General features: G+C 41.4%; 2 protein-coding genes across 4 annotated transcripts in view; both read right to left on the reverse strand.

Moving 5' to 3' along the window:
• Positions 1-18: 18 nt before the first annotated feature.
• mlc1 (modulator of VRAC current 1) lies at positions 19-9885 on the reverse strand. Of its 2 annotated transcripts, none has more exons than XM_037766238.1 (12): positions 9570-9885; positions 8958-9281; positions 7794-7883; positions 5925-5978; positions 5708-5809; positions 5473-5574; positions 5271-5342; positions 5081-5197; positions 4897-4953; positions 1965-2087; positions 1619-1780; positions 19-1298 (listed from the first exon to the last, which is right to left on the reverse strand). In XM_037766238.1, the coding sequence occupies exons 2-12, from the start codon at positions 9213-9215 to the stop codon at positions 1221-1223; spliced, it is 1215 nt and encodes a 404-aa protein (XP_037622166.1). In that variant the 5' UTR covers positions 9216-9281; positions 9570-9885; the 3' UTR covers positions 19-1220. The 2 variants fall into 2 exon arrangements, with proteins under 2 accessions (XP_037622166.1, XP_037622165.1); XM_037766237.1 differs by having other exon boundaries at positions 19-1301; positions 9570-9884.
• A 2600-nt stretch (positions 9886-12485) lies between these two features.
• The window catches only part of btbd11b (BTB (POZ) domain containing 11b), an 88965-nt gene continuing 86209 nt past the window's right edge, over positions 12486-15241 (reverse strand). For both annotated transcript variants that reach the window (XM_037767134.1, XM_037767132.1), the window contains 2 exons: positions 14973-15086; positions 12486-13899 (listed from right to left, as the gene is read on the reverse strand). In XM_037767134.1, the coding sequence (XP_037623062.1) occupies positions 13690-13899; positions 14973-15086 (324 nt within the window). In that variant the 3' untranslated portion in view covers positions 12486-13689. The remainder of the gene's footprint in view (positions 13900-14972; positions 15087-15241) is intronic.

The following is a 15241-nucleotide window of genomic DNA, read 5'->3' on the forward strand; positions in this document are numbered from 1 at the left end:
AAGAGCAACCATAAAACATTATGACAAACGTTTTATTTTCCTAAATGAAACAGATTTTCAGTTAAAATGTCTTACATCAGTTAATCTCCAATATCCAGGTGGTTCAGTTCTCTTATAATAAGCTGTTGCAACCACTACCACACCGCTGTACGCAAGTAGACACAAAGAGGTCAACTACTACAGAACAAAATATAACTTACAGAGTGCTAGGGTAAGTCAGTGTTCACTGTTAGGAAAGAAAATCTGCAGAGACTAAAGTCTGCCACTGATTTAATCATGTTTCATTTGTTGATTTTTATACAGACTGACGTTCTTTTCTTCTTACAAGACAACCTCGAAAATAATGCTGACAAAGCAGCATCCTCAAACTTTGTGTTTAGGCCCGAGTGTAGCAAACAGTTATATACTTACTAAACATTAAAAGTACAGTGTGTAGGATTTGGTGGCATCTAGTGGTGAGGTTGCAGATTGTAACCAACTGAGTACCCCTCCGCTCATTCCTCCCTTTCCAAAACTACAATAACGTGAACTGCCGATTGCAAAATCAGCAAAATTGACCTCGCTCAGAGGCGGCCTTCAGGTAACGTAAAAACAGGAAAGGCTCACTCTAGAGTCAGTGTTTGGTTTGTCCATTCTGGGCTACTGTAGAAACATGGTGGACTCCATGTAGATGACCCGCTCCCTATGTCGATATGAAGGACTCATTCTAAACTAACGAAAACACAACAATTCTTAGTTTCAGGTGATTATACACTAATGAAAACACAGTCATGAATATTATATTCCATTTCTGCTACATACTGTTCCTTTAACTCACTTGATTGTTCATTGCACCTGGTGTCAATGTAAAAATACTTATTAAACTACAGAGAATGGTTCGATTTCCAGGTGAAATAATGCTCACTACAGTGAGCAGGCAACAATTATAAAAAACTAACAAACAGAAATCAGACAAAGCAAAATGCTCAAAACACCTATGCAGATATCTTAATAAAAAACAAACAAAAAAAAATGATTCTTGCATTCTTTCAAACCTCTCTCTCTGATTTCTTTCTCTATCTTTTGTTCTTTATTCCCTTCTCCCTTTTCCTCCATGTCTCTCTCTCTCCATCTCTGAATACATCTTTAGGATTGTACTCCTGCGCTTACAGCTTACAGGGTTTGTGTTATTCCTCCTTTTCCCACCTCTCATCACACTTCTCTGTGTACTGAAGGACTGTTCATTGGGCCATTTGGACCACGACGGCCTTCCAGGCTCTGTCTTTGTCAAAATCCTGCAGCGTTCCATTGGCTGCGTGCTGCTGAGGGAGCGAAACAGGAAGAGGGAGAAGGAGAGGGACATGAAATGTTGGAAGGGGAAAGGTGACAAAATCATTGAGATAAATGATGTGTGAAGGATGAGCAGCACAATGTGTTTTTTTTATATGTTTCTAGCTCATATATTTTGATGTCATCATATTTAAATGCAGTTTACGTGAGATATAGCTGGTAGAGAATTAAATGGATCATTTTTCATATTCACAAATGTCTCTTGTTGGAGGTGGAGAGACAGACAAGGAGGGAAAAAGATAGATTTGTCCATTTGTGTGTCCACAACTCCTGCTTTTACCCGTCTTACCTCATAGTAATGGGTCGAGGCGTGCATGCTCTCGTCGTACTCTGGAGCCCCCATGCGGAGCTGGCTCTTATAGGAGGCACAGTGCACCACAGTGGCTGAAGTCAGAACTGCCTGCACCAGCAGCAGCACCATCAAGATCAGCAGCAGGATGTCATAGGATTGCTGGACCACGCATGCACGCACACACACATAAATATTACATTAGATGATTCTCAATGGGATTTCTCAATGACTCAATCTCAAAGTTTCTTTAAAATCCATTCCTGTATTTGTGTGCAAAAAGAGCTCAAGGCTGGATAGATGATGCTTACTATGCACTGGTGGATTCTCACGTCATTAAGCTCACCTTGGCCGAAGGCACATCGTACAGGAAAATTTCAATAAAGCTGATCACGCTGCAGGAGAGGAAGCCGGAGGCCGAGAAGAGCAGGGGAGACGTCACGCTGCTGATGGCAATCAGCACTTCCACCTGAGAGACACCAAGAAGAGATAAAAAAAGGAAATAGACCTATAGTCTGTATAACTGAGAAATGTAGCTATTAATGATAAACATAATCCTTCCCATCCTAATTAAACTTCCATAAGATACAGTGGGGAAGTCACTTTATTTAACGTTACTAAGTGCTTCAAAATAAAAAGAAACAAAACAGAAATACAGAAAAATAAGAACACCGTAAAATAGAAATAAATATAAAATAGAAATTAATTCAACTACAATTACTGCGTCGCGGTAGTCTCCGCCAAACAGTCAAGTTGCAGTTTACATCCATATCTGTCCAAAATGTCATCACTTCATTATTTTATCCTGTTAAACATTTGTGGGAAATTGTCATAGTTAGCATATGCATTCTTGAATTATGGCCAAAAATGTGTTTTGTGAGGTCACAGTGATCTTTGACCCTTGACCTCCAAAATTGAATCAGTTTATCATTAAGTCCAAGTAGAAGTTTGGCATTTGAAGAATTTCTCTCAGGGCGTACCTGAGATATCACAAGAATGGGACGGATGTGAGGTCACAGTGATCTTTGACCTTTGATCACCAAAGTCTAATGAGTTCATCCTTGAGTCCAAGTGGACGCTTGATAAAATTCACTCAAGGCGTTCCTGAGATATCGCGTTCACGAGAATGGACTGCACGGACGTACAGATATATGTTCTCACGTACGGACGGATATTCTGAAAACATCATGCCTCCGGCCGTAGCCGTTGCTGGCGCAGAGGTATAAAAATGACACAAAGGTAAGTCTTAACAGATGGGTCTTGCGCTGCTTTTAAAAAGTGTCCACAGATCTTAAGTTCAAAGGGAGTGTGTTCCCAAGTACACGCACCACAACCTCAAAAGCTAAATCTCCTTTAATGTGAAGCCTGGAGCGACGAACAGCCAACAAACCCTGATCAGAGGACCTTAGAGACCTACTGCTGACACAGTAGATCAGGCAGTAGTAGGCAGGGGCCTGACCACGCAGAGCTTTATAAGTGATCACAAGAACATTGAAATTAATTCTGAGTTTGATGGGAAGCCAATGAAGAGAAACCAAGATCAGAAACATTTTGGACCACTTGTACAATCCAGGGATGTTTTGCTGAGGCAGGTGAGGAGGAAGTTACAATAGTCGGGACAGCTCCATCTCAGATTGAGACACAATAGGCCTGAGTTTTGCTACATCTATCAGAAAAAAACAAGAACGAATCAAACACTTAAAGGGGAACTACGCCAATTTTCAAAAATTCATACATGTTATTTCTATGGTCTAAGACAGTCCAAAAAATATTAGTAAACATGTCAACATGACAACTGTCTCCAAAATCTAAAAACTAGAGCTCTAAAACTCAAACTTGTGATGTCATATAGGGTATAAAGTGTGGAGCTGCTACATAGACAATGAATGGGAGAGATGTTCTAGATGACACTGAGAGCACCCAGGGGAATGTTTATGGGAACATTTTCTGTTTCATAACTGAGAACAATACAATAGAATAAGCTCATTTTGGTATAAAAAAGAAAACAATCATTCTGTGGGTCCACAAAATCAGTCTCCCATTCATTGTCTATGGAGCAGCTCCAGACTTTATACCCTATGACATCAGTTTGAGACTTACTTCTCTGGTTTCTGGCTTTGAGAGAGAGGAGCTCATGTTTACTGATTGAACTTCACTATTACAACTGACAATTTTGCAAGATGTAGATGTAGAATTGAATATCATCCTAGCAATGATAGGAGATACCTTTAAGTGAATGGGAAGCATATGCAAGGCAAACAGGAGAGATCCAGTACAGAACCTTGAGGCACACCACAATACAGAGTTTCAGATTAAAATGCATAGAAAATTTAGAACATATTAAAGTTAAATGCATCAATCTGGAGCACTTTGAGAGCAAATTTAAGAGGCTAGATCTCTGAAGAACTTGGTGCTCTAGTAAACAATTTAATCATAAAGGTTGTATGGTTATGAATGCCGATGAAAAAAGTCACACAGATTAAGCATGGTAAAAGAGACGGGGTGCATCACTGCAGATCCCTTTCACTGAGGACAGTCCGCCCTGGTTGGCAGTTGTCCCGGGAATCCCGTCCCTCCCCACAGGGAGAGAGAGTGCTCTGCACAGAGAGAACTCCAGCAGCAAGGTCCGGGCGACGGGTTAATATTTTGGATTCATTATGAAACTGTAGCTGGCTGGATGTCAGATCATTTTGATTTCATTAGAATCAAGCTACACAATGGTTGATTATAATTGGATAGAGACCCACAGCACACTCTGCTCCGCCAATTGCAAAATATGGATACATATATTATTCAGTGCTTTTTTATTGGGCATTAACCTCGCGTTTACGCACATATTGTCACAAAAATAGACTTGAAGCGTAAATAAACGCTTCAGTTCAGGTTGCGGTTATGTGAGACACAGCTGAGAGGGAGCCGTGCATACAGCTGCTGACCAGATTAAAACGAGAGTGTATCTGTAGAGTAAAAACACTTCTGACAACCTCCAGTCTTGACATGCAAGTGTTGCAATAAAGGGGAATTTGCGGGGATACAGTGATTAATGACCTTAAAGTGAAAGTGGGACAGGGCCTCTTGGCCCCCCTCCTTCCGGTACCCACGCTGTCAATTAGGATACTGTGGTCAACTGTGTCAAACGCTACACTGAGATCCAACAACAGAGCATTCTCCTGTATCACTAAGCATCAAGATATCATTTGAGACTCTCAGAATAGCTGTTTTTGTTAGTGTACTAAACATTCTCAAGACCAAGAACTAGAGTATTGTCTTGTACTCACCAGACATTTGTTGGGGTATTCTGACACGACATGACTGGCAATAGCACTCGGAAAACACTGCAAAGGATTACAGGCGAGACACAAAGTTACGTGATATGGCCAGTGAGGGACGGCCCTGTTAGTTATCATTCTGAGCAGCAATCTCTGTCATAATGAAAAGTAAGTTTTGGTAAGAAAAACTTACAGCAACAAGGATCCAGAAAAATGTGACAGACAAGTAGGGGCCAGGCAGCAAAGCGTCCATGTTGAGCGCAATAATCCCTCCGAATACAGCAGAAATCCCCACGATTACTTCGATCACCTATTAGAGACATTCTTCAGTGAATGATAAGCATTGATCAGAAAGAAATATCATATGCAACAAAACTACTCACAGAGTAGGCTTTGAGGAGTCGAGTGGGGAACACTGCGGGCCTTAGAGCCACAGATCTGTCGTATGTCGCCGGCTAAAAGTTGGACGAAGGTTGAGAGGAGTTAGGATGGAGGAGTGAAAGCTATAGGGAGAGCAAGAGGGGAGGCACATCAGCTGGGGGAGCAAACGCCATCAATCACTCACTCACACACACACACACACACCTTCCTGTGGCAGCAGCAGTCCTCTGCAGAGCGGGCTGACAGGATGACGGTACTGGCCATCAACACCTCCAGCACAATCATCAGGATGAGGTTGAAGTTGATCTGAGAGCAGACAGAGAGCAGAGACAGACAGCAGACGGAAGATTGAAGAAAATTGCTTTATTTTGAAGAATGACTTGAAATGCGTATGTGTAACCAAAGCGCTGGTACTTTCCGTTATATAGGATGCATTTACATTGACAGCAGAAGGGTTCAGGACCAGTTTACATCCAAACCAAACCAGGCAGGTGGTCGTCACTGCAAATGTCGACACGTAGACCACCTGGAAATCTGACACCTTGACGAGAAAAAAAACAACAAGAAAGCACAAGACCTTTGTTAGTTTCAAGCCTCAATTGCCTTAATTAAAAATCAATTAAAACATTATTATGGTGTGTTCATTGTTTACTCACTGCAACATGTCTGTTCTTGGCGATGGCAAAACTGGCGATCGCTGCAGGGAGGCCCTGTGTGTTGGAGAACAGCAACAAATGAGCTGCTGAATTGTTCTACTTGGCAGATGGATGCCGTCTGAAAATGATGTGTTATCTATATATTGGGCCTCATGCAGCAACATTCTCTTGAATTTCTCTTATATTTTCTCTTAATTTGCTTTTAAGAGAAAAATTAAGAGAAGTCAACTCCAGGTGCAACAAACGTTTGGCTCGTTCGAGATGAACTGCGCCTCGACTGGAAAGTAGACGAGATCAGGCGGCAGCAGCACGGGGCGGTGACTAAAAGCTGCGGTCAAGTCGGATAGTTTCCAGCCGTTTCCAGCAGCCTTCGAAGAATTTACAGGAAGTCACAGGAAAAGTGACATTCTGTTAGATTTGACCTGCAGACCACGTTGGGATTTATCTATATTTGTTTGTAAATATATGTGGAAATGTGCGTGTATCTGGCATTGGATTCTATCTTTTATTATTTTTATGTCCGCCTTGTAAAGCACTTTGTAATGAGCAGTCATTTTAATAAGTGCTATATAAATAACCTTTATTATTATTATTATTATTATTATTATTATTATTATTATTACTATTATCATCATCAACCACACAAGATGTGTTTGTTAACAGATGAAACCTTCATTGCACAACGTGAGACTAATATCCTACAATCTGGCGTTAAATATTACAATTACGCAGAAAGTTGTGACTTTCTACCACACGTGGTGTTTGCTGTCAAAACTAAGAGCCAATCAGCTCTGTGATCAGGCGACAGCCAGGCATTTCCCATCATGCCCTGGGTCTTGCAGTCGGTGGAGAGCAACTGCGGCACCGCTCTAAAAACTGCGGCCGCTTCGATCTCCTAAGGTCATCGTTGCCCACGTGAGAGCAAGTCGGATCAAGTCGGGATCAAGTTGGGATCAAGTCTGACACAAATCTAACCGGCATGCATTGAGCGGCGATCGTCAGGTGATCGATTCTGTGCAGGCCTGGCTCATCTCGAACAAGCCTGTTGTTAACCATCCAAATCTGCTCTTACCCAGGCGTGCTGAATGATTAATCCCACTTGATCGTAAATTGGAAGCGTGTGGCCAATTGCTTATTATTAGCATAGACAACTCCCTCTAAATACTACATAGGGACAGGTATTAGCATAGGCAACGCCCCTAAACACTATAGGGCAGGTATTGTGCCCTGTGCACATACTATGGCAACATGCCCAAGAATTGGAGAGAAGAGCAGTTTCTAAGGCACACAATATCATTCTAGGGTTTTTATAGTCTTAATTGGGATCAGTGGACCATTAGTATGGCTTTGGCCCACAAATGTATTAATCCCATCTTTATAATTACTCTAAAACATCTGAATTAGATTATATGACATTCATGTGTTTTTTTTTAATGGTACTGAAATTTAAAACGTGTTTTCTTGCGTTTAAACAATTTGTGGACTGTGAAAACTAGATGTGTTTTTCTTATCTTATAATTCAAGTGTAAACCTTTTTAATGCAGCAACAAATTGGTCAAAATTTAAGCAGGAATTGAAATTACAGTATATAATGTTTATATAGTATATGAACATAGAACTAAATTTAATAGATCGGCCCCATTGTCACCAATACCTAATCCAGCTATTTGGGTCAGTATCGGCCCGATATCCGATCCGGTATCTGTATCGTGCATCCCTACTCTCGACCACTCGTAAAATATTCTCTTAGAAAAGCAAAAATAAGAAAACATTGGTGAATCCCAAAAATCAATGGGTACTAACAAAATAAGAACAAATCGTGGATACAAACATCGTGACTGCGATTGCACTTGCATGCCGGTCACTTACAGAGCCTGCAGCACAGCGCAGGTAGTCCATGGCAACAGGAAACACATTTCCCAGGTACAGAGAGAAACCAGATGTGACGAGCAGACTGCCCTGAAGACACACACACAGGCATGCATGCATATACAAATACAGACACTCATAAATGTGTTCAACAGGTAAGGCTGCACAAGAATACTGACATTCTCGCTCAGACACACACAAACGCATGCATATTTAGCAATACATAAATCTGAAGTGCCAAGTTAGAGCTGCAGTGGGTAGAAATGGAGTAAATATGATTAAAAATAGCTGTTTTTATAAAACGGTCGCTATATCCTGACAGTAGTGCATGAGACAGGTAATCTGAAAAAATCATGTGCCTCTGTGTGTAAAATGAGAAAGTTTGTGACCATGTTGAGATCAGTTGAGGAAATACCAAGCATCGCCCACCAGCTTGAGCACACTGTCTCATTTTACAGCTAAACAGTACACGACAAAATGTTTCTGAAAACATTTGAGGCAAGAAATAGGCATTACAGTAACAGTATATTGATTCATATTTGATTAGTGCTGCCTAGTTTGACCGTTTGATTGGAGTTCGTGAGTGATTGACATCTGCCTCCGTTGAATGAACAGCCAATAGGAACGCTCTCTCTCTGAAATGACCTGTGATTGGCCAAAGTCTTTTTAAAGCCTGAAAACAGAGCCATGAGGAGGTGCAGAAGTCTAGTTTTCTCTCAGAACACTTAAATTACAATATGCTGAAAGGTTATTATGGAATTTGTGCCCAATGATGCCAAAAACATTCTGCCTACTGCAGGTTTAACCAGATATAACACAATACACACAGACAAACTGCTGATATTTGAAATTCTGACAGGGAGCAACCCCATCACATCCATTCATATTCACTATAATAAAGTTTGGGTTTTGTTATCTGTGTCCTTTTCTAATACAATCGATTAGAGTTTGCAGATATTGTTGTATGTTTTTCCTCACCTAAATGTGGAAGCACAAAACAAGATTTCATGTCGCCATCCCGCTCAAAATTTCTAGATTGGGATACTCTCTCATCAAAAAAAAAAAAGATCACCCCAACCTTTAAAATTTGTGTGTCATGGACTAAATAGATACACCCTGTGATGTGCCTCCTTTGTAGCTCTCCCTGACCATCTCTCCTCTCACCCCTATGAGGACACTGTAGAGCCAGGCCCTGTAGCTGAAGCAGGGGTGCTTTAGGTGCTCCGGCTGGGCCAGCTGCAGGTCACTGGCCCTCACGTCCACTGTGTAGCTGTCCCGCTCGGGCCTGTACCGCTCCCCCCTGTCCGGCCTTCTGTCTGTTCCCCTGTCGCCCCTTCGTCCCAGCGACCCATTGGCCCTCTCCAGGGTGGGCACGTGGCTGTAGGTGAACTCCTCTCTGGCTGAGAGCTCGTCGCACTGCATCGTTGAAACAACTGGTGGCTAACTTCCTCAATTATGGGATGGGAAGTGCCGAGTGAGGATTACAGCCTATGGGAAAGGGGGAAAAAAAATCTATACATGAGTTCAGGGCCTACAGTATGACAACATATTTTTTCACAGCTGCACCCATCAACAGGAGGCAATAAGTTCATTTTCAAACTGAAGATGGAAATCAGATCTCCAACATGGGAATTCAGGAAAAAGTGCATTAAACTAAAAGAAATTTAGCCATTAGGAATCATGCAGTATCCCCCAAAACAACCCCTCTTTTGAGCAAAGAAGACACCACTTATTCCATCTTCCTCTTTTTTCACATGCTGCTCCCTCCACACTCACCTGTTGTCGAGTCTCCTGCAGAAATATTGTCCAACATAAAGTATCCTTCAACAACTGAGATCAGATCAGCACATGGAGGACAGCTTGTTTTTGTCTGCTGTTCCTTCTGCTCCCCATCTCTCTCGCTCACACTTACACTCACTTTCGCCCCAACTCTCCTCCTCTTTTCTCTCTCTCTGTCTCTCTCTCTCTCTCTCTCTCCCCCCCCCCTTTCTCAGAAACAGTTCTGAAAAAAAGTTTTTTGAGCCCTTCAAAGCGTGGAGCTAAAACACATGGCTCTTGTGCTGCCAGCCTGCTCTGTGCCAAAGGGAGAGCGCCTGTGCATGACAACAAGGGGAGGCTGAAGGGGCTCGCGCTGGGGGCAGAGCTAGTGGGGCAAACACCCTTCTTACACTCCCATTTTGCACATGCACATCAACCCACTCACAACACTGAACAATAGACACTCACAAATGAGTGCAGGACAGCCATACAAAGGCATGTTTGCAAATTCCAGTTCATAGCAAGAAAAACGAAGCGGCCACAGAGACAAATTCACATGTAAAAGTGTCAAACAAGTTGGTTTTTGCTTGTATAGTTGAATGTGTCCCCCTGTGGAGGTCCCTTGTTGTTACTTAGCGCTCTACTTGCAGTTCACAGCCCAGTAAATTAAGATGCCCAGCAGTGCTTTAGAAAAAGAGGCAACAGAGACATTTCCACAGCTTAATCACACGGCCTCCTGTCTGACACAGCTAATCTGATGATGGATAATTTCTGCTTTAATCTCCTAACGACTCATTCAGGAGTAAATCCCATTGGATGACGACACACTGTGTTTGTGTGTGTGTGTATAAGCTCGTACATGTATGTGCACCTCAGGATTCCATTCAGTCTTTAACACAGCGGAGCATTCTCAGCTCAACATTGTTCCTGGGCGGCGGTAACCATGGCGACTCCTTAACAACTGCTGTCACCCCCGTCCCTCGCCATGCTAATGTCTCCGCCCAGCACACACACACTCTGCAAATACCATACACACTCAAAGAGAGAAGAGTATATTGCAACAGTTCCCTGGAGACATTAAAGGGGAACACACTGATTAGATGAAACACAAATCAATATCTGGGAATGTAAAACAAAAAAATACAAAAAGCCTGTCTGGACAGGATTGTTTACTCCCAGTAATTTGATTGGTAGAGTTTATCATTTCATAAAAAAAAAAAAAAAAATCATAGAGCCAAACAATCCCTGAGTATCCTGCTGCATCTGACATTTACGTCACATAAACAAAAATGATTATCAGTTTCATGTTTGGCACTTTGGTTTCTCTGTAGCAGGCTGGCACAAAGCCCAGGGCACAAATTAGTAATTATTGTAAAAATGAATATCATCTAACAGCACTATGAATCTCTGTAATTTTAAATCGATACTCAGTGCATGTCTGCATGAGAAGTGCAGCATCTTATTGACAACAGCAGTACAGAGGGACACTTTGCTTTTACTCTCTTTTGCAGAGTGCACCAGCTAGAGAACAAGGCCACGTCTGTTCTCTCTGCACAGCTTTGATTCTCTTTCTTCTTCTCTTTATAGGTGTCTTTTCTCCTCTGAGTTGCTTTACACCTGTCTGTCTGTCTCTCTCTCTCTCTCTCTCTCTCTGACCGTGACATCCCCTCTGCACCTCCACTTCTTTGAACTTTCCGGCACATCTGCAAACTGCTTCAATCCAAATTAAATATAGGCTACGGCATATTGGCTGTAAAGGGCACTTCATCATTCTGAGCAAATGGATTAAAGCTGCAGTTGGTAACTTTGAGCAAATATAATAAAAAGTTATTTTTATAAAATGTTCACTATATCCTGACAGTAGAACATGAGACAGATAATTGTGAAAAAAAATCAGGTTCCTCTGTGTCCCCCTAGTGGTCCTAATGGCATTTGCAAGAATTCAACATACCCGCAGGAAAACAACCAATCAGAGCTGAGCAGTCTGTGGGCAGCTGTCAGTCATGTTTGTGAGCAGTGATTGACAGCTGCTGTAGAGACTCCTCTGCTCTGATTGGTTGTTTTTCTTCGGACACGTTGAAATCCTTCAAATGCCACACAAAAAACACTAGGAGGAGGCAGAGGAACATGATTTTTTTCATAGATTACCTGTCTCATGCATCACTGTCAGGATATAGTGACTATTTTATAAAAAATAACATTATCATATTTACTCAAAGTTAACAACTGCAGCTTTAAATGTATTAACACGTTTTCTAACAAGCCAACAATATACACCAGAGTACGTTAATAAATATCAATAAACACAAATTAATATCAATAATTAAATATTGTTCGCGATTTAATTAAAATGGAGTAAAAAGAAATATAAAGCTTGTTTTTATCTTGTATTTACCTTTCAAAAGCTCTTCATTTTTAATTTTGTTCATTTTCTTTTTTGGTCTTAGCACCCATTTAATTTCTTGATGCATCATTTCTAGCTAGCTTGCCTGAAAACACTGGTACAGTAGTTAAAAATACTGAGCACCAGCCTTTTCAGCTACCTACCTGAAGCTAACTTTCCTCATAAAAAATGCACCAATATGCAGTGATTAACATTATATGCCTATATGTGCACTGGCTGATGCAGCTTTGTTACGTCTTCTTTCAGACAGAGGGTAAAAAGAGGTGCTGCAGCACAGCCAGTATGAGAAAAATAAAGCGTTTTTTGAACATTTAATAAAGTTAATATGTTCTAGTAGAACCCCAAAATACAAGTATGTACCTGAAAATGAGCATGTGTCCTCTTAAACCACCTTCCAGCTGAGATGTAACCGTCTAGCTGTGGAGAACAAAAAAAAAATGACAGGACAGCCTTCAAAATTTGACACCAAACTGAATAATAGATGTCCCCTTGCGGGTGTTTTTTGAGCCAGAGACTGCACCAGAAGAATCTATGAGTGGATTCATAGTATTCTTTATATTAATCTTTAAAGAGGAAAGATATATCAAGTCACACATATACAAGTCATGTGGTTTCACAATCCCTGTGACGACAGCTGACAGCTTAATGTTCCCAGTTCAGGACTAAACAGGCCTGGAGCCTCTCGCACACGAAATGACGACACCATTTGACTGTTACACATTTAGTGACCCATGCTGATGACAAAAATATCCTCGCCCAACTTTCAGTCGTACAAGTGTGAAAGCAGCTCCTCAACGCAATCTTCCAGCAGTTCAAACAGAAAAATAAATGAAACACACAGCCATCCCTCTGACATGCAACATTTAAACACAGATACTTAAAAGATGAGCTTCTTGTTTTTACAGCGATATCCAACAGTAAGACACATGAGAAAAAGATCCGTGGATATATATCTATATACATTAACTTACATTATCAATAGCTCTGTTTTTTATGAACAATATTTACACGTATAGCGGAGGAAGGAAAAGTCCTCTTTCCCACCCAGTTGCCCAAAAGTCACATGGTGAAAGTCCCTCTTTTGCATCAGTCACATTACAGGTACTTGTCAGTTGTTTGTCTTGTTTGGCTTTAAAGAGTTATCAGCACAGATAATGCAAAGTGACTGACAAATATACAAATTACTCTGTACAGGTCCACATGTTTAAGCAAATAATCACAGCACGAGGCAGCAGTTCTTCCTCAGAAGGGATACACTGATGGCTTGTCACATTACGCTGAGGTTGTTCATCGTCTCAACACATCGCATTTGTGTATTCGGATGCTCTGACTGTTGCAGTTGGTCGCAGCTCTTCCTCTGAGATTCCGTAGTCCAACCTGATCCATTCAGTTCAACATGAAACACGCAGACTGTACTACTTAGCTGAGAACGTCTTGCTGAATGAGGGACATTGTTACAGGGATGTGTTACTGGCAAATTGTGGCATAATACAGTTATCTCATGACAGTCACTGTATGTTACTGTAATTCATAGTTGACATATCAACAAGGCAGACAGACCATCTGTGGTAAGATAACAAGAAGCATATTAGCAAGTGATGAGCTTCACAGAGACAAAGATCGTAACCGGACAGTCCACGAGTCTTATTTTTCCTCATTCGTCTCAATTCAGTGTCATGTCTTATACCTCTCTGGTATATATTCTCTGTCCCTGTGTTCAGAAAGGTCAGGAGATCAGACGATGGATCCCTTGGAGGAGGACAGGTGGATGGACTGGATGCGGATGGCCAGGGTTTTCTCCAGGTCCTGCAGGATGTCAGCGCCGGGGCTATCTGGAGGTGTGTCGTACAGCAGCTGTTTGTATGGCTCCAACTCAATCAGGATTAACATGTTCTTTAGGAAGTAGCCTTCTATATACGACGCCAAGTCTGGAGCACCAAGAAACTGTGGAAAAAAAAAACATGATTGTTTAGCACCGAAAATTGCAACACATTTTCAAGAAATTACAGATTAAATTTCTGGCCTTAATTTAGTATGCAAACAATAGTTCCATTTAGTGGACATTTTCTATCCAAAACCCCTTAAAGGGATAGTTTAGGTGATTTGAAGTGGGGTTGTATGAGATACTTATCCATAGTCAGTGTATTACCTACAGTAGATGGCGGTCGGTACGCCCCCCAGTTTAGAGAGTTACCGCACATAACCAAAGCGATGTAGTGCTGTGGACGGGGCCGGCAGTAAAATGTATTTTAGACACCTAAAAGAAAGGCCCACTAAAAAAATCAATATATGTTTAAGTGTACGCTATACTTATAATATTTTCTGCACTTTACTTTGCTGTCATACAGCCCTTTCCGATGGCGAACTGAAGCTGTTGTATCCAACCATGCTCTCGCCAAAGCCACCAGACTCCATTGAAAAAAAACTGTAATTTTCCCTTGCAACACACCGGGGTTGCTGGTCTACTGCTGCCTCGATCGGTTAGTTTGTTTGTGCTATCGTGTGGCTTTGCTTAGTTCGGATTCACCAAAGTCACACAATAGCTGTCTGCTCTGTGTTCTATGAGGTAAAATTAGTGTTTTATTCAATGGAGTCTGGTGGCTTTGGTGAGAGCATAGCTAACGGCTTCAGTTCTCCATCAGAAACATAAAGTGTATAGCTGCCTCACAGCAAGGTTAAACCGGTGAAAATATTGTAAATATAGCGCAGACTTAAACTGATATTGATTTTTTTTTTTAGGTGGGCCTTTCTTTTAGGTGGCTGAAATATGTTTTGCTGCCGGCCCCGTCCACAGCAGTACATTGATTTGCTTCCCTGCAGTAACTCCTGTCTGCTTCTCCAGGCTGGGTCTACTGAAGGTACTGTACTGTACTGACTATGGATAAGTACCTCATGCAACCCCACTTCAAAACACCCAAACTATTCTTTCTTTTTAAAATGCTTTGTATCATAGCTTGTTTTGTGCTGTCCATTAGTAGTAATAATGTGGGTGTATTGATTCTGTTCTATTTTTACACCTTGGTGTGATTGTAGATCTCGACACACGTTTCAGTGTTAATGTTCTTGGTGCAGATGATCTCACAGTGCCTCTGCAGCGACTCCAGCTGGAAGAACTTGGCTGCAGACAGAAGCTGAAAAAAAAAATCCGTAAGTGACCTTGAGATTCTAAATTGTTTTATAAAAGTTTTCTACAACAAAAAAAGAAATATTACGGAGCCGGGGGAGGGTGGTCATATTCAGAGAGAAAATCCAGAATTTCCGAGATTAAAGTCATAAATTTACGATA

This window comes from Sebastes umbrosus, chromosome 4, assembly GCF_015220745.1.
Source record: "Sebastes umbrosus isolate fSebUmb1 chromosome 4, fSebUmb1.pri, whole genome shotgun sequence".
Classification (NCBI taxonomy): domain Eukaryota; kingdom Metazoa; phylum Chordata; class Actinopteri; order Perciformes; family Sebastidae; genus Sebastes; species Sebastes umbrosus.